Source organism: Gymnoscopelus microlampas (assembly GCF_963454915.1).
Source record: "Gymnoscopelus microlampas genome assembly, chromosome: 12".
In the NCBI taxonomy this organism is placed as follows: Eukaryota; Metazoa; Chordata; class Actinopteri; order Myctophiformes; family Myctophidae; genus Gymnoscopelus; species Gymnoscopelus microlampas.
This window is the reverse complement of record NC_139949.1, coordinates 19,682,506-19,703,463: the sequence shown is the minus strand read 5'-3', so window position 1 is coordinate 19,703,463 and position 20,958 is coordinate 19,682,506. Positions and strand designations below refer to the sequence as shown.

At 41.3% G+C, this 20,958-nt stretch overlaps 1 protein-coding gene across 1 annotated transcript in view; it reads left to right on the top strand.

Annotated features, from left to right (window-relative positions):
* fat3b (FAT atypical cadherin 3b) overlaps positions 1 to 7,706 on the top strand; it is a gene marked incomplete at both ends in the record, with an annotated part of 116,406 nt that extends 108,700 nt beyond the window's left edge. Inside the window, one exon of the mRNA XM_084074202.1 lies at positions 6,991 to 7,706. Coding sequence (XP_083930328.1) covers positions 6,991 to 7,706 — 716 coding nt within the window. The remainder of the gene's footprint in view (positions 1 to 6,990) is intronic.
* Between the last annotated feature and the right edge of the window lie 13,252 nt (positions 7,707 to 20,958).

The window sequence follows — 20,958 nt, the reverse complement described above, 5'->3', positions numbered from 1 at the left end:
GACATCATACTGTATGAACGCTAAACGAGGTTGTGACTGCACATTCCATGGGTAAATTCAGGTGTCATACATATTGGTTGCTATATTAATATTGCTGTTATAGTCTATGAAACCAACGCATCTAACTTGAATATGTTGATAAAGCCGCATAGGAAATCAGCAGGCATGCTGCGCTGCTGTGCTCGCTACTTATTTATGGTTATTATGAAAACATTTAGAACACGTGCGCTCTCTCTCTGTGTGTGTGTGTGTGTGTGTGTGTGTGTGTGTGTGTGTGTGTGTGTGTGTGTGTGTGTGTGTGTGTGTGTGTGTGTGTGTGTGTGTGTGTGTGTGTGTGTCTGTGTGTGTGTGTGTGTGTGTGTGTGTGTACATGCGGAGAGAGAGACGCAGAGACAGAGAATTATTTAATGAAAATCATTAGCATCCTGTCTTGCTCTCGCGCACATATCATGGGAACCTTGCACGCTTTTGTGAACAGACAGACATCGGTGATGCGATAATATAATGTAGCCTAATGTAATATAATATAGATTGGAATAAAAAATGTGTATTATCGGGTCTCGATCGCATATTGGTGAAATCTTGCAGTGTGTGATCCCTTGTCAATCGTATAGTGTGAAAACCACAACGATATATGACAGCCGATTTCAAGAAAGAGACGCGTGTAGTGTGAAATGCATAACGGATCTGATGACTCCCCGACTACTTTAAAAGTCCTACTGTGTGTACCTGCCATTAGTATCAACAGATAGCCCTGTTAGATCAACAGGGCTGACCAATCCACCTGAATAAACAAAGCACAATGACAACTGAGAGCTTCACAGATAAGCCGATGGTTACGCATTGTCACTCTAGTTCTATGATCATAGGCGGAGCCTTGCAGGCTCAATGGGTTGGTGACCCAACTCTCCTTAACTGCAAAGATGACTAAGAGCCTGATTGAGGACCATGCCTGTGTGAAACATAACCCCATGGTACATTCACTGTGTCACAGTCAGTAGATAAGCCGATGGTTACGCATTGTCACTTTAGTTCTAGGATCATAGGCGGAGCCTTCTCAGGCTCAATGGGTTGGTGGCTCAACTGCAAAGATGACTGAGAGCCTGATTGAGGACCATGCCTGTGTGAAACATAACTATATATATATATATATATATATATAGAGAGAGAGAGAGAGAGAGAGAGAGAGAGAGAGATTGTTTGATAGATTGTTTGATAGATTGTTTGATAGATTGTTTGATAGATTGTTTGATTGATTGTTGTCCAAGGTAGCTACAGTGCAAACTCTTGTATCAATGTCTTTTATCCCTGTGAGAAATATAGAACCACCAACCAAATGAATAGTGCTAATAAAGCAAAAAATAGACCTTGACTTGAACAAATTAAAAACAAATTAATTTATTCTAGAGGCTTCATTCCAAGTTTTCAGTCCACAGCTCTCCTGAGAACTCATTAAAACACAGAGTTCAGAAGGGGAAGGGTTAAGTGTGTGCATGTGAGGATTGTCCTGATTATCCCCCTCCAGTGGTGGAAAAAGTATGTGGAATTATGACCAGTACATTGGCTATTTTTATAAAATAGGACTAGGTGGTTAATGCATGTTTTGTTTTAAGAATCTAAAACTGCAAAGTAACTAGTAACTAAAGCTGTCAAATAATTGTAGTGGAGTAAAAAGTACATTTACCTCTGAGATGAAGTGGTATAGAAATATAAAGTATAAAGAAATGGAAACACTAAAGTAAACGTACCTCAAAACTATACTTAAGTACAGTACCTTAAATGTACAATTTCCACCACTGGTTCAGGAAGAAGTGTGTCTCCATGTATTTCTCTAGTGTCACCAGCATGCTTGTGTAAAGGCCATTGTACTGTGTGTTTATTTGCATGCATGAGGATGTGTACGTGTCACAGAGATGGAGATTGATGACAACTATAACTACAGTATAATCTCCATGCCATGCATCTGTGTGCATGTCACACACGCATACAAATCTGAGGTCTCTTCCCTGCACCCTCAGAGCAAGCAACAGAGGCAGGCATGTATAGCAACAAGCATTAACGTGTTATGTCCATTTCATCGCATGTGCAACATTTCAAATTGCAACCTTCTGGTGATACATACATACATAATTGATCCATGGTATTAGCAACCACACGGAACAATTGGAATGACAGACATCTGAGAGAAAATTGGAGAGAAGTTGATAATGAATATGTATGAGAGAGAAGCAGCCCGTATAGACCATGTACAGCTGGTAATCATATGCCACACTAGTTTTCATGGGGGTTCGTAGAAATGTCACTGCATACATTGCTATCATTATTAGGGAGATTTGCACTCTACCTTACATTAGCAGGGTTGTACTGTTTGGATAACACTATGTGCCTCTTCTCGCTTTGTAAACTTCAAAATTCACAGACTTCTACAGACTGTGCTGGAAACCAGGTTGCTTGCAGAGCAGAACAGAGAAATTCATGACACACTTGACACTTCCAATGTCTCTTTGTGATCTAGCACAACCTAGCACAGCTCAGCAGGTTAGGAACGAAGGGCTATCGTTACCTTTGGATGATTCATTTCTAATTTTCCCGAAAGTCTGTCAAAGCGAGTCAGTAATGACTCCATGCATAAGCGCGGTGAAAAGCCCCAAAAGAATTAGAGATGCAAAACTGTGCTCTCACATGTGACACAGCTTAGTAAAACGGTTCATTTGACACCAGACAACTTTAACAATGGACAAATAATTTATGACTGGAGAAAAATCAATTTCGAATCATTATTACATTTCCTGGATATAAATGGTTTAATATTGAATTTTAGTAACTTGATAGAGGGCATATGATATTGGCCTCCGTGTGAATTCATCTGTGAGCTGTTATGAAATAATGTCACACTTGACAATTGTATCTTGGCCAAGTAAAAGACAGCCATGGCCTGAGCTACTTGATTTATAGGTATATGTATTTTAAAAGTAATAATTTCATTTCTGATTCTACATGAATCATGAAATATTGCAGGATAGGCATGCATGGGTGCAGTAGGTAGCTGACTAGAGAAGAGGGCTCAGGTGTTGTCTTTTCCAGTGCTGATGATAGAATAATAGTAGGAGTTTGCAGCAGAGAGGGTATACTTAATCATCTATTAACTAATACTCAACGAGTCATTATTTAGTAGTTTACTAATAGCTTATTTATGATCTATTAACTATAACTATTTCAGAGCCATAGTTGTATGCCAAATACATGGCTATAGCCATGTCTTTTTAAATCAATTAATTTTATTAATTAACTAACTTTTTGTGAATGATCTATGAAGGGATAATTATTATTAAGTGTTACCACAACTACAGCCCTAGATGAAATCTGCCATTGTTAAGTAAAGTTTTCAAATGATTACTTTGATAAATTCCAATCTGGATTTCCCCTACATCACAGCACCAAGACTGCTCTCATTCAAGTTTTATGTGACATTATCTAACACGGATTCTGCCCAAATAAAAATTTTAGTGCTGCGTTTGACACTGTAGAGTAGACCTTAAATACTGCTATAGACAGACTGTAAAACTGAGTTGGACTTCCTTGATTGGTTCAAATCTTCTCGATGGACTATTATTTCTGCATTAGAACTGTATCTGAGCTAAATAGCATGATGTGGAGTTTCCCAAGATTCAATTCTTGGGCCTCTCCTATTAAACCTGTATGCCAAAGTAGTAATTCATGTCCCCCGGGTGATTATGGCCCCATAGATGTGCTGTGTCAGTGCATTGAACAAATCAGTGACTGGATGTGCCATTATGTCCTTCAACTAAGCAAAGAGAAAACTGATCATTACCTTTGGTGCTGAGGAAGAAAGGCTGGAAGTTAGTGCTCACCTTCACTTGTCTCTATAGGCTAAAAGACAAGCATTAAAATAACCACAACAAAAAACTGCTTGGGCTCATTCACAATGCAGCTGCTAGAGGTCTAACATGAAGTACAAAAAGCAGAACACATTACACCAATTCTCAGATCTCTGCACTGGCTTCTTTCCATTGAGTCATTGGATTGATTTTAAAATGTCGCTTATCATATTAATCCCTCAGTGGTCTGGGGCCAAAAGCAAATGTTGTTGAAACAAAACATGGTGAGGCAGCATTTAGATATAATGCTGCACATTTCAGCCTACGCTTGTGTTTTTCTCGTCTTAATATGTGCATGAGGGTGAATTTTAAGGCATGTATTGTTGATTCTGATGACATTGCATAGGCAGAGAGGACACCCAAAATAATAATCATAGTTTTTTTTAGAGGTTAGTACCTGTACTGAACAACATACGCCTCAACATAGCTGTTGAGGCGTTACTCTAGTCTAGACTCTAGACGAGTTTAAGTGCTTGTTTAGAGTCCCCTGCGGTGTGTAGATTAAATTGAGCCTATGTGTATGACATTTGCTATACAAATACATTTGTTAGGACTTTCCTTATCTTTGCACAAACATATTTTGGAGATACTTCCATTCCTCCAGAGTCCAGAGGGTGGGCATTTTAGCGAAGGTAATTTGATGTTAATGTCTCTCACTTAGTGGATTGCATCATCTGTTATCAAAGGGATATTTCACTTTCAAACATGTTTGGGGTAATTTTGACATCTACTCTGGCTTTTGTGGTGTGCAGTCCAGACAGTTTTAAAGTTGCTTGATTCAGTATTTAGATATTTGATACAAACCCACTGTAACTTCAAACTCCATTTTCACCATGTTAGACCCATTTAAAACACACTTCTGGTGACTGATATTGGCCTTTTCGTGAAGGGCCGTGTTTTTTTCTTTTATCATTTTTATAATTGTTTTGGAAAATATTAAAAATAAAATAGAATTAAAAAAAAAAAGAAAATTAAAAAACGAATAAAAAAACACGGCCCCTAATAATGTTGTGACTCCGAGTCACCGAGTATAAAATAAATACTCAGAGTATTTTAATGGGAAACGACTGAAACTGTGCTCTATCAAAAACAAAAGAGCTGTATTCAAAGTCCAAACTATGTTGTGCAAAAAGGAATTTAATCAAGTTAAAAAGAGCAAAGAACAAAGGGATTACAGCCTCTGTGTCTTCACAAACACTGTATAATTAATACTGTCAATCATGAGCTAATTATTCATTTATTCCAGTAAAATATACAGTATGTTTCTGTACAGTATAATCTTCTCACTATAATGTCTGTCATTCAGACAATATTATTTTGAGAATGACGTTCAAGTATGGATTCCATATACCCCAAGAAAAATAAATACAATTCTCTGTACATAAATCATTTAATATCGACTTTTAGTAACTTAATAGAGGGCATGATATTGGCCTCTGTGTGAATAAAGCTGTGAGCTGTTTTGAAATAATATAACTTGAGAATCGCATCTAGGCGAAGTTAGTCTCGCGTAGCCAGACCCCACAGAAAATGAAAAACAGCGACCTCTGCTTTTCTGATATTCTGTGGAGTCTGGCAGGAGTATAATGTTAGACTAGAGCGCAGGGAAACACCGGTTTCATGTCTGCCTATAGCGCATCACTTCCGGTTGGTGCGACCATGTTTTCATTCCCACTAACAATATTTCTACACGGAACACTAACACCACTTCTCCCAGAGAACATGGATGGTTTTGGTTATAAGCCCACTTGTTTCTATGATGAAAGAGTAATTTAAAATGTGAATATCTTTCCGTGGTTTTGTCCGCTCCGAGGACGCTATTGTTAAATTAGTTTCGGCTAGTTTCGAGGGGGGGAGGGTGGATCATGGTGGATGGACACGTGAATCCCGCCCACTACATTTGATTGGGTAAAGCGCGGCCCACTTCCTGATCTGAAGGCACGCCCACTTGTATTCAATGCGCACTGGTTAGGACGAACCGCTCCGACAGATTCCACCGCAGGTCGGAATCTGTTCTTGAGAGATTAAGGCGAAGTAAAAGGTATGCATGGTCTGAGCTACTTGATTTATAACAAGATGATGTATTTTTAAATGAAGCTAATACTTGTTACCATTAGTGATGGAATGCGAAGTATGCTATCCCTGTTTAAGGTGGTTATATAAGCTTCTACAGCACCTTATATAACAAAGAGATGGAATGCTGAAGTGAGATACAAACAGTGTGTGTGTGTGTGTGTGTGTGTGTGTGTGTGTGTGTGTGTGTGTGTGTGTGTGTGTGTGTGTGTGTGTGTGTGTGTGTGTGTGTGTGTGTGGGGGGGGTGTGTGTGTGTGTGTGTGTGTGTGTGTGTGTGTGTGTGTGTGTGTGTGTGTGTGTGTGTGTGTGTGTGTGTGTGTGCGTGTGCGTGTGCGTGTGCGTGCGCGTGCGCGTGCGTGCCTGCCTGCCCGCCTGTCACCTGCGATGTATACAACGATATATATTCTGTAGTGTGTTGAAGTGCATTCTGCCTCCCCACACACACTCGGCAGTACAGTATCTGAGACTTCAAATTTGCACTCAATTAACCTTTTTATAATAAGAAACCTCAATGCGTGCGTTAAGATAATTAGTAGCTGCTACTACTGTATGGAATGGTGTTCAGTTTTACGCAGTATTGACTTCCAACAACATGAATTCAATGAAGATCAAAGATACATCCGACATTTGTAGCTGCAGCAAAAGTTACTAAGCTACAAAAATGTTGAGATGGTTTCACTTCTTCAGCTACAGCTACAAAGATACAAAGCTACAAATACTGTATGCAGTGTAGCTTTGTATTTTTGTCTTAAGTCACAAGTTATATAATCTTTGGCTTCCCACAACACCTCATCCTTGAATGAGAACTATATTTTACTGGTTGGACATTTGTTGCACTGGTTGTTGTGGTGGACATACTCCTTGCAATCATGTTCCAGATTGATCGTACTCGGCTATCAAATCAGAGTTCTAAAATGCCATTGATAATCAAGCATGTCTCGCTCTAAGCACACCTCAAATTTAACAGAAAACTACTGACTTCGTCCTTATAACACCTCTTTACGCTTTCCTCATTAGCGTACTGCTGGGACTCCAGCAGCCAGACAACGAGTTGGCTCTCCCCGTCACGCCTGCGGCCCCTGGAGGTCGGCTCCTCCCATGACCACAGCGACAGACACCAGGCCATCAGACGGGGCAGCAGGCATTCACTCCAGCTGGACTACCAGGTGACAGGCAATGGCAGCAGGGATACAGATCGGAGGTATGAGGTTGGGAAAAGGACCTGCCATTGGGAGAAGAACCATTCCGGCGAGTGGGAGAAAAGACCCACTCATTGCGACGAAAGGAGGAGGCGCGGCGGAGAGCGGGGGCACTCGGGCAGCCGAGGCAGAGACGAGGTAGGAGCGGGGACAAATGAAGACAAGGGCAAAGACCCTCAGCAGACAAACGGTTGCAAAGAAAGCTCCTCACCCATCTACGAGGAGTGTGTGGAGACCAGTCAGGATGCAGAGCAAAACCAAGTTTATGACACTCTTCCTCCAACGCGCCGAGCGCATGAGGGATACCCGTCCACTCCCCCGGACCTCAACCTGCACCCGGACCAGCTGTTGCCCCCGCTCCGAGCTTGGAAGGCACAGCAGCAGGCAGGGGAGGTGGAACATGGAGGTCTGGGTGGTTCTGGGGACGAGTTGGAGAGACTACTGAGTCTGGTGTCCCTTAGGGCCCGGAGGGCCATGCGTGTAAACAGGGCATCCACTGGATCAGAACCCACAGCAAGCTGGGATGGATTTTGATGACCAACATCCCACCCCCTTTCTCCAGTAGATCCCTTGTCCCCCTTTAGGGAGTGAGCTCAAGAATACATGACATTGATATTGGGAATATTGATTGACATTTGTACCACAACACTGGAAACATGGTCCAACGCAAGACTAGTCTATCAAAGAAGAACATTCATAAGAACATCCATCTCTCTCCTCATTTCCTGGCAGCCTACTGTCCTATCAATAAAGGCATAAAAGACCCCCAAAAAAAATCTTATAAAATTAGAATAATTACACACTAAATCTATCAATAAAGGTATAAAAGCCCCCAAAAAAATCTTATAAAATTATAATAATTACACACACCCCAATGGAAGCAGAAACCCATACAGTAAAATCAAGTCACTTGCTGATGGGGTAGTGGCTTTAGAGGATTATTATTATGCCGTTTTAGTTAGGCCATTCTGTGCACCATCTATTATCTACTATCATTCAAATAAGGAAGGATCATAGTCGTTTAGTTAGCTGTACCTCATGTTTTTTCTTTTAGTAATGGACCGATAGGCCCATATCCATGTTTAAACTTCAAGTAATGCCATTATGATTACAATGCAAGTTTATTTTCACATTCATTTTAATACAAATCACTTAATGTAATAAAATGTTGATGAAGTGTGTCACTTTTTGTTTTTGTTTTTGAAAGCGGCTGGACACCATCCATTGGAAAAGTCAGCATTGCAGTTCTGTCAGATAAGTCACGAATATATTGAACCAATATTATAGACCGAATATATTTAAGCAATATTATGGAATTAGAATACAAGTGTGGATGTAATATTTTATCTTGGCGTTCAGGCTCTGCTATATTTTTCTCCCTGCTCAGCACAATCATACAGCCATCATTAACCATTAAAGGACAACGTTGTTTTTTTACAACCAAGGTTTATGTTTTAGATTGTAATTAACTAGCCGCGCACGGGGCTCTAGGGCTGTGATGGCGCGCTTATTTTGGGGTACCAAAATGGTGGGATAGAACTTTCCAAAAGTAAAAAAAAATTGAAAAAAATGTTTGTTTTTTTTTTACGTGGGGGTCCGCGGACCCCCTGGGAGTGTTGGGACCCCCCTGGAACATGGCGGACCCCTTCGGCTGTTTTTTTTTTTTTCATGAAGGTGTGCTTGTTTCTGGCGCAAATGTGGCAACACTGATATTCAATATGGGGGACCCCCGGGTCCCCTGGGAGTGTCGGGACCCCCGCCAAACATCGCGGACCCTTTTGGACCCCCGCGAAACATCGCATGCAAGAGGTTGCACATGAACTCTGCAGCCGCACTGAGGCGCTCCAACACAAACACTCTGATGCTCCCCTAAATCCATTCCAGGGTTTGAAAATACCCACTTGACAAAGGGGTGACGTGCATCACCGTTCCAATGACCAATAAACTCCACTTCGGGATTTCGCAAAGACCCACAAAAGTGTGCAGTAGTCCACACACACACACACACACACACACACACACACACAGCGTGCTGAGAGCTAAAGGGAACTAACCTCGCATCACCAGTCTTTCCAGTTTCCACCTCGGAGGAAATAAAAGGTAACACAAATGGTGTACACGAAATTTGGTCCGCCTCGCGGTTTGGGTCTCGCTGGGCGGTGTTCGGCGATGACGCTAAGGAACAACATGGCCGACCGTAATGTTGTGAGTTTGTGTTGGCCGCAATTAATTATGCTGCGAGGGGGCAGATGTGTGCTGAGCAGTGTGAAGTGGCCTACAGACTGCGCGTAGGCATTCTGCGCGTTGTGGCGTGTGTTGTTAGTGACATTGATATGTTGTTTTTGTGTTTATTCCCACACAGTGGCAGGGTTTGTTTTGGGGTTTTGGGTTTTGGGTTTAGCAATGTATTATAGGAAGTAAATAAAAGATGAGTGTTAAAATTTTAAAATGTACTGCTTTCTATAGTTTTAGCAATTTTCGTGATCTTCTTTACAGTGGGCGGGGGCATTCTGTCCGGTGGCTAAATATGTATTTTTTTACACAATAACCCAGCGTTTTCTTTATTATTATTTACAGTAGCTCTTCTAGCCCCCAATAACTCACATCTGGCCATCAAAGACCACAGGACCTTTTTTATTGTGTAAAAAAGGCATATTTAGCCACCGGACAGAATGCCCCCGCCCACTGTAAAAAATATCGCAAAAATTGCTAAAACTATAGAAAGCAGTAAATGAAAAAAAAAGAACACTCATCTTTTATTTACTTTAATTACAAGCTAAAATATAAACCTTGGTTGTAAAAAACTAAAGTTGTCCTTTAAGAGCAGGGAGATAGATATACATAACAACCCCCCATGGGGAACAGACCAATAGCAGAGCCTACTGGTGGTGCTGGGAGCAAATGGCGCATGACAACAAGCTAAAACACACGAGCAGATGTAATGCCCGATTCAAGAGAACTTAAATACCCGCCCAATTGGACAGCTGATTGCCACATCAGTGTATGACGTATGGATCTTGCATGACGCTGTAAACCCCCAAAATTAAGAGAAACAAAAAAAACAGACAAAAAAAAAAATCACCTGATTTTTTATTTTCGTGCACAAATTATAAATAAGAACTTTGGCTGTAAATAAAAACAAAGAAATTAGGTGATTTGTATTCTTTATTTTACTTATTTGTGGTGTGCTGACTTTCTCCCACACACAAAACTAAACCTTTGCCAGTGCTCTAAAGTAGCAGTGGTGGTTGTGTTTTATTGCAGTTAAACATTACATTAGTTTATTGCAAAAATTAGCTTATACTCTGAAGACTATAACTCCCCTCAGTTACGTATTCTATATATACAGGGACTTCCGATCAGCAGGTGGAGAGATATTTCTCCAATCAGATAATAAACGTTAGATCGTAACCTAATGTCCTGTCAGTCTGGCTGGTTGCATTATACAAAACAAAATCTAAATGGCAACACAAAATGTGACAGCACAGTCACAGTCCATAAATCTGTAAACTGATGTTTTCTGATGGGATTGTGTCTTGCTGCAGAGAAAGGGATAAGGGATATAACAATTGTATAACAATTAATATTATGCATGGTCATTTATTATTTTCTTTAATTGTTTTTTGTCATAATTTTTTCCAGCAAATCCCATTAATTTACACCAGCATTGGTTTTGTGGTGCTCGTTTGTCCACAAAACATTACCACTGTATCGTAATTTTGCCAAAGGAGACGGATCTCATCACAACACCAGTCAACATGCCCACGAGCAACAAGTTTGTCAAGGTAGGGAAGGGTTGTACAAAACATTGACACAGCTGAATATGACTGTTATTTTTCACAATACCGCATTTCGATATGTATCTAGGGCTTAAAGTTCTCTGGCGCTACTCCACTGTTCATCTGTCACACACACCGGGACCTTGGGCACTGAAGCTCACACAAACACAAATCATAAGACACCCAGAACTGAAATCAGCATGTAAAAAGGAAGTCTCTCTTTAATATGATCCTTCAGTAATGAACAAGATGAATCCCATTGCTTCCTCTGTCAAGTCCAAATAAAAATATAAAATAAAATCGTGCTAAAATAATCGTGGTTTTAAGACAAAAGAATCATTTTTCATCGTGGAAGCAAATGAGACGTTCTGGAGATCTGTGAGTCTATAAGTTTAATTGTGCATAGAAGATGTGTGTTCCAGCATGCTTAAACACACGATTGATGGATGAGAGGATGAGCGAAATTGTATAATTTGTTCACATTATAGACCTTACAGACATCTCTGGCTTCTGTAGGGAGAAATGTGGATGTAGCAGCAGCAATGTTTTGTTTTGTTTTTAATTGCAGAGGGCTCTTTCACAAGGGTCCTAAGGATTGAACATAATATGGTAAATCCAGGCTTGCACACTACTACTACTAAGTTCTACTACTATTCAAGTTCTTTCACAAGAACCTGTCTTACGGTTTCTTGTTATATTTTCCCCTCCAGCTCTTTAAATCAGAGACCTTGCTCCCTACTATAGAGTTAGCAAAATGCCCTTAACTCACAATTTATCACCTGTTTCTTTAAGTTCTTAGAAATTGTTATGCTAAAATGTTTGGAAATCGGATGGTCTGTTGTGCAATGATGCAATCTATCTAGAGCAGGTTTAGCAAAAACCAGTATAATGCCACTCACAAAACCTCCAAACCTGGACAGGAACAAACTTAATCTAACACACTAATATAGGCAACACAGCAAACTCCACCAAATTGTCACAGTATCGTGGCTCTCCTGTAGAGCTGTGTGTGTGTGTGTGTGTGTGTGTGTGTGTGTGTGTGTGTGCGTGCGTGCGTGCGTGTGTGCGTGCCCCGACCGCTAGGCCAGCGGTCTGGGCCCTATACATTGATTTTTTGGTCTCATAAAACAGCTGTCAGAACTCCATGTTTGTCCAAACCACAAATCAATATTTGGAGTCAAATGTTGACTATGTGGACTCAAACCGCCAGTTTTGATAGCAACACCTTCACTGTTGTTTTGTTAGGGCCATATAAGCACAGTTCTTTTGGCTGAGGTGAAGGTTGGCGTTAAGTTTAATTTGTTAGTTTAATTGTTTACCTGGTATTCAATGTACAGATTGTTATTTTGTTTAGACTGATGCTAGGTTCTTGGTTTACCTGCGATCCTATTTATTGAGGCACTGCTGTCTCATTCTATGTATTGATTACCTTGCTTATTGTCTCCGCCAGGCCGAAAGGCATGGCAAGAGAGTATGTTTTGCCCCCTGTCCGTCCGTGTGTGTGTCCGTCCATCCTTCTGTCTGCGACCAGCTAGTCTCCGCCACCGTTGGCCCGGTCGCTGTGAAACTGCGCACACACGATCCCTTGATGCCACAGCAGAAACTCTGCCCCACATTTTTCAGATCAGCCTGTCATAGAGCCACCATGAGGCCGACTTTTGCAAAACACATTTTTTGATATTACTCCTACAGATATTGTCCAAAAAACACACAAATTGGTACACAGTATCTCTATAGTCACATGATCATCAAATGTGATTGCGTCAAATTTTCCATATTCCATCCTGATTGGCTAAGATTGGCTTCAAAAGTTTACAGGAGTGGTTTGTTTTGAACAAAATGCCTCAAATCATCAATGCAGCATGCGATTTCTGTGAAATTTCCCACGTATATTCGCACTTGGCCCAGGAAGAAATGCCACTTGAAAACTTTCAAATCAGCCTCATGGTGGCGCTATAAAGTCTGATTCACGTTTTTACCTATAACTACACCGATCTGTGTAAAACTTTGCACGCACACTCCCTAGAGGCCAAGGAAAAACCTTTGCCCTGCATTTTTCACATCTGCCTTTTAGAGCGCCACCAGGAGGCTGACTTTTGTAAAACACATTTTTGGATCTTACTAGTCATGTGATCAAGACGGATCTATTTGATTTTTCATATTCCATCCTGATTGGCTAAGATTGACATCTAAAGTTTGTAGGAGGCACAAAATGCTGCAAATCATGAATGCAGCGTCCCATTGCGGTTAAACTTTGCACACACATTCGCACTACGTTGAGGAACAAATGCCACCCTTTCAACATTTCCCTATTATAGCGCCACCAGGAGGCAGACTTTTCCAAAAAAAAAAAAAAAGATATTACTCCTACAAATGTTGTCCAAACATCACCCAAATTGGTACATATTATCTCTTTAGTCAAGTCCGTCCGATCCGATCCGTCCGATTTTTCACATTCCAGCCTGATTGGCGAATTCCGAACATTGCTTGCCCACACTAACCTACCTGACCTGGCAGAGACCTGTGCTCCGAGGAGCACTTTTTCTAGTTTAATGTTGTCTTTGTTTCCCCCTCTTCCCACCTCCACCTTTCAAGAGGAGTGTCTCTTGCCAGGCTGTCCTGAATTTGTTTGTTAACTAAACTACCTGCAAAAGGTTCAGTAAAAATACAAATATAGCAAATTGGCAAATTGCATTTTCTTGACAGCACTCGTTTAGTAAATAAGCATTACATTTTGTTGTTTGTTGTTTTGCAATGAAAGGGTTTGGTACAGTCACTGCCAGCCTCTACCTTAATCATAGATGGATGGAAACAGAGCTCATAATGAAATGTTGTCTTGTGTGTTCCAGTTCTATTCTCTCTCCTAACAGGAACCTCAAATTGAAAAAGGCCTCAAACTGACACGAGCCGAGACGGAACTTTATGGAGACGGCGGAACTTCTATTTGTACATATGCCTACAGTGCAAGTGCACGCATCAATGTGTGTAAAACGCAAACAGACATCAGTGACACTCATCACCGCAGGAGAGATCCTCAGTACTGTTAACAATTTGTCATATGTTGGGAAAACATTTGTTTGCCCTCCAGTGAGAACAAAGCAACATAAATCACACTACTGTCTCGCACTCCGTTTCAGCACTACATCAATGAGTATACTGTACCGAGCAAATACAAATAAAACAAATACAACAGAGCCAGTGTCACATGCGTCATAATGCATGTGACACATGCGGCAATGCCCTGTTGTCTTCAAACATCAGAGAAGGGGGTAGGGGCAAGGAAGAGAAGACCTTCTTTTTTAAGTCAAGTCATCCTCCACAGAGCTGTTCTTTTCGCCTCTAGTTAAGGTCCGACTTAAATCCTCTTATAGTCAATTGCATAAGACCAAGGGTGTAAGTGCATGCACCCTTAGTTTAAATAACCAAATGTGGACATAGTTTTTTACTGACACTCAGAGAGTCTCTCTTTTAGGAGACGTATTACTCCTGGGAGCCCTCTTACAGTCTGAGCAGTAGTCATTGTAAATAGACAGGCATTTTATGGTCATGCTCTTGGTACACACAAATTCCCATTTCCAATTTCCAAGTTCACATTTTTCAGTATGCTGTGACCTGACTGCCCTAGGCAGCTTATTCACACCTAACCTAATGAAAATGCATGTAAAGGATATTTAATGTATAAATATTTACAACCCCTTAACCCTCGTGTAGTCTTCACTTTATGTATATCACCCTCGTCCTGCAAGTCTAAAATGAACCGCCTTCGTTAATAATATTAATAATAGTAGTATTATAATTCATTATAATATAAAAATATAAATTAATATAAATATTCATATAATTTATATGGATTATTATTAAATTAATAATATTAATAATAATTATATTAATGATATGAATTAATATGAATCATGTAATCATGTTCTTAATTTGTACGTAAGTAGTCTACCTAAAATGCATCCAGTGCCCATCCAGAGCTAAGCCCTCGAGGGTCCAAATCCAGAGCCTTCAAGGGTGAGCTCTTGATATACAGCATATTGGGAACATTTCAGATTTTCACATCCTCGTCACAATAGATAGTATTCAGGTTGAAAATCATCAAGTGCCTCTTTAATAACATCATCATTAACCTCTGATAACAAGACACACACAAGCATGCACGCACGCACGCACGCACGCACGCACGCACGCACGCACGCACGCACACACACAGAACCTCTTCTTGTCTTTGAGATCTGAAGTGAACTCCCAGCAGTTGCAGAGCAAAAAAAAGTGAAAGAGCCAGCCTCTCTCCTCAAATGCCCGTGAAGGGCCCCTAATGATAACTCCAGTGGGAGATATCTCTGCGTAGCCAAGCCCAACGCTGACTCATGCCTGTTCTGGCCTACCAGGAATGTTTAAGCTGCCCTTTTACAGAGGGGCAATAGGCCAAGCCGTGTAGAACAGGGTTTGTCTGTATGTGTTTTATGGATGTTCTCTCAAAAGTAGACCAATCAATTTAGGCATTTAGCAGACAATTTACAATTTAGGCATTTAGCAGACGCTTAATCCAGAGCAATTTACAGTAAGCAAGGAAAACACGAGGTAATTGCATCAAATGCAATCACAGCTAATGCCTCTATGTTCATGACATGACGAAACAGAATCACCTCTGAACAGGAAAGCTTGAAATGCCTAGTGAAGTAAAGGTGAAAGTGAAACAAAATGTGAAAGTTGGGTAATATAACAAACATTGTTCTATCGTCTAAGACATTTTGTTGTTATTGGTGAATACATTTCCATTTGATTATTTGAATTCATCCATTTGAATTCCTTTCAAATGAGCCCCAGACCATCACCATACTTCATCACTGAACACTATGTGATTTGTGTGGCTTGCTTCACTCACAAACTGCACATGTTCTGTAGTAAAGTATGTTGATATCTAAAGATTGGACAGGGAGGCCACGCCATTATTAGACTCTATGACTGTTCAAAACATAATGTACCGTTCCATCCTATGTAGAACTAATTAACTTTCTAAATTCAAAAAGAAGTCCCGACCCACACACACTCGATCGCTCCTGCACTTTATTAAAAGATCGATGTTTCAGTCACACAGAACCTTCCTCAATATCAAGAACTACTTCACTTTTTTATCATTATTATTTATTTATACATTTTTTACTTTATTGATAGTCCAGTGTAGAACGACAGCAAACAGGGAGAGAGTTGGGGGGTGACATGCAGCAAAGGCCTGCGCCCGGGGATAAAACCCAGGACTTGTTGTCAGGCATCAGAGGACTCTGATATTGGTGCCCCGAGCACTACTTAACTTTATTTTAATGATGCCATCACACATGGACAGCATATTTTATACACACACACACACACACACGCACACACACGCACACACACGCACACGCACACACACACACACACACACACACACACACACACACACACACACACACACACACACACACACACACACACACACACACACACACACACACACACACACGCGCGCGCACACGCACACGCACTGACGATCGCAACCCAAAACCTACACAGGCAACCCAGCCTAGCTTATTCTCCTGCATTCTTCAAGTGCCCACTACTCACATGTCCTCTCATACCCCATGTTTGTTATGTAACACATGCACATGGCCTTAATCATCTTGTTACGTTATTGAACACAATTCAACGGAAGCCAACAGACTTAATGTACAGTAGCCTTATGTGGTAGCCAGCTGCCAAACAGATGGCACATGGTCTAGATTAAGCTTGTATTTGCCTTGTATATGCTATCAATCTGAGATAGCCCACCACCTCAAGTTTAGCAAATACTGTACGTAGACAAAACTAAGCTTCTCTTCTTCCCTGGAAAGTCTTTCCTCCAACAGGATCTTTTTTATCAAATTGCTAGTCATGCCCCATTATAACATTTTGAAATGAAATGGCAATTCAGGCTGAGATCTTTCCATTTCCATTAACAACACCCTGGTAACTGTCAGTCAGCTGTCCTTCAAGGCACACATTGCTGCAATCATTCAGTCCTGTAGGGTGCACCTTTCAACACTGAGAATCTGACCCTTCCTCACTAGTCAGTCTCTAAATGCTTTGCTCAACAAGAGACTGAGGACAATCTCCCAGCTTTCATTGTTAAAACCATGTTTTACGTTTAGAGAGGAAAAAACATGCATTGCAGAACCCTTAAGGTGGCCCTTCATATTGGGGTAGATTTCCAAATAAGTAGGCGCGCAGGTTTGTTAACGGCTGTTAACCAAAGAGTCTGACTATTGCAATGGTCTGCCTGCACACTTTCTCAAATGCCTTCAACTGATCCAGAATTCCACTGCATGTCTGGCACCCTTCCTAAATTTCCCCCACTTTCTACTTGACAATATTCAGAGGAAGGCCCTCAAAATAATTGGAGAAATAAACTCTCCATCTCCAGCCTTAGGCACAGAAGACAGGTTGCTGCCGCTAACTGTACAAAATATGCACACCCCTCACTGCCCCATGGACCTCCAGGATATGCTCCCTCCACGATATGTCAGATGGAAAACCAACCGCCTATGCTCAGCCACACCATCTTCCCACTCCCAGGCTCCAAAACACGCACATTGGACACATTGCGTGTCTCCACACTGCTGTCTGGGTGTGGAACAGCCTACCAGAGCATGTAGTTGATTCCATCACAAACAATGGTCTTCAAGCCTTTAAACGCAGAGTTCATAGACATCTCCTGACCACCCCTCACAATGACTGTTGCGCTGCAGTGAACCGTATGATTGGCCAATGGATACATTATCTGACTTGGCTATTGTTCACAATTGCGTCTACTAAAAAAATAAAAATAAGAACTCCCTTCAGTGGCTTCTGGGTGCTGCTCACACCCAATTAAAAATATTGGTGATCATCAACTACAAGGTAATCAAGGCCATGGTGCCCCCTTAATGATCCACCCTTACCACCCCTTCCTGCACACTTAGATCAGTTAACACAGGACCTGCCTCTCCCTCCATACAACAACCTGAACAATGCAAGTGTCCAGACTATTCTCCCTCCTGTCTCCCAAGCTGTGGAATGACATCCTTGTATGTGGCCTATTTTGACAGATGGTAGTTACGTTAATGCATAATTATGTTGGTTAATTGTTCACATAAGGTAATGTAATAAGGCAATTATTATACAGAAAAGCAGAGCAAAAATATTTATTCAGTGGAATCATTCTTTGTTAGGTACATATTATTATTAAACAATGCTTGTTTAATGCTGTCAGCTTTCCAGGGGTTATTGCGCTGATAACGTGTCACTTTACTATGCGTCGTTCAGCATGTTCATGTTCTGGTACACACACAGTGGGAGGATACCGGGGTAAAAATGGGTCCATTTTTACACTCTCAGAGTTACAGATCCGTAATATAAGGGTCCATTTGCTTCTTAACTATCAGCCATTTAGCTGGGGTTCCCCTGGAAAACCCTGTGAATCATTTATTAAATTGTTTCAAATACGTACATTCCAATCTCTACTGATTGAAATTGATCATAACTATTATATCCAAGTTATTTTTCTAAGGTCTCCCCAATAGTGTGGTGTTGAGAAACACTTTCTTTGTTTTGTTCCAATTTATGTTATCGGCTATATATTGCTCCGACGTTGTTCGTCTGAAACCTTTCACTCTTTTCTTTTTCATCACGGCCAGTCACGTCTTTAAAGAGAGATCATTCATGTAAAGTTGAACTTCTGGTCAAGTACATTAATGATATTCACTCTATGTTCAGCATGCTTCCTTAAGCAGAAGAGCGGTACAATTTGATAATCTTCACACAGAATTAAGGATCTGAACAGATGGAATAGAGGCTGTGAACACTCACTAAGAAGGAGCTTTTTCTACCACATTCTGTTTCATTCATGGTTTAGACGATTTCTCTGACCGGGATTACACAACACGTTCCAATAAATGCGCATCCGGACTTTCCCTCTCTTTCCATCCATCTCTCCATCTCCCTCTCCCTCCATTACCCCTCCTCTCTTTGTCTCTTTCTCTCTCCTTCTGTCTCCCTCCCGTGTATCTCTGTCTGTCTGTCTGTCTGTCTCTCCACCAAGAGCCCTCATGTGTATATTTTGTCGATGTTACTGTTGATTGTTCTGTGATTGTTTCTTGTCATTGTTTGTGTGGTGCCTGAGGACCCCCTCTAAAACGAGATGATGCATCTCAAGGGGTTTATCCTCCAATCGAATTTTTAAATTAAAAAGATAGAAGCATGAAAAAGGACAGAGAGAGATTATAGAGAGAGAATAATAGAGAGGGAGGGGGAGAGAGAGAGAGAGAGAGAGAGACAGAGACAGAGACAGAGACAGACAGACAGACAGACAGACAGACAGACAGACAGACAGACAGACAGACAGACAGACAGACAGACAGACAGAGACAGAGACAGAAACAGACAGACAGAAATGGGGCAGAGGAAGAGCATAGAGACAGGAGAGAGAGACAGATCAAAGCAATCCCTGCACAACTAAACCATGTGTTAATTTAACTCTCTGAGAGTGTGAACATGGACTTGTGAATGGTCAATGTTTACACTCTCAGAGAGTTCATATACCCTAAGTACGGTCGGAGGAAGAACCGCGGCTGACAGACCCTTTGGCTCTTCCGGTTTTCGAGAAAACCAGCTGGTGTTGACACCACGGAGGCATATATAAGCCACTTACAAACCCCTGTCTCTACCACCACCCTCACCCCCCCCTCTCTCTCTCTTTCTCTTTCCCTTTTGTTCTGCTCAGATCTCCATACTATAGTTCCTCCAAGAGTCTGCCCAGACACAACAAGGGGGGGGGGGGGTTACATAAAACGAGAAGGAAAGCGATGGATAGCTCATGGAAGTTAGGAGAAAGATTGGATTGTAGGGATGAATGGGATGGGATTGGGGGGGGGGGGGGGTATGAGAGGACAGATTACAATTCTGCAATTCCTGCTGATTGAGAGGAAGTGTTGTGGCATGATTACTCTACATGCCCAGGATTACACACTGTTAAATCCTGAGTGTTAATGTAACTCTGAGAGTGTACAAATGGAACCAAATGGACCATTTGGTTCCGTCTGTACACTTCAGAGTTACATTAACACTCAGGATTTCGCTGTGAATTCTGAGAAAACAGCAGTACACACACACACACACACACGCACGCACGCACGCACGCACGCACGCACGCACACGCACACGCACACGCACACGCACACGCACACGCACACGCGCACACGCACACGCACACGCGCACATACACACACACTTTTACTCAAATGGCTATGCCATGGTATATAATTGACCTACTGTAGTTGATGCCAAAGGCTATTTAATCAAATGCATTATTTATGCATAAAACACCATAATGTTCCATGCATAATGCTATCGGCTTCAAACATTACACAATCCCCTATTTGTTGCTAAGAAGAGCCAGGCAATAACAGGGCTTGATTTTCTGTGCCTCGAGATGTAATCAGGAGAGAGTGTCTGTCGCTGATTGTAAACATACCTGTTTTGTGTGTGTGTGTGTGTGTGTGTGTGTGTGTGTGTGTGTGTGTGTGTGTGTGTGTGTGTGTGTGTGTGTGTGTGTGTGTGTGTGTGCGTGTGCGTGCGTGCGTGCAGTTACAAGCTCACAATGGTACCAAGCAATGCAACGCGCTGTGAGCTTGTAGATTGGCTATTTTTGAATAGCAGAAATATGAAATAGGGCTTAAGAGGTTAATGAAATCTAAATGTGCAAAGTAACTACTAAAGCTGTCAAATAATTGTAACTTTGAGATGTAGTGGAGTAGAAGTATAAAGTATTGAACAGTGAAAATACTCAAGTAAAGTAGAAGGACCTAAAAGTTAAGTACAGTACTTGAGTAAATATACTTTCCACCTTTTCCACTTTATACCTTTTCCAATATACTGTCTACTTTCCACCACTGGACACAATGAGAAGGAGGAAGAGAAGGGCTAGTTCTTACATAACCTCGCATCACCAGTCT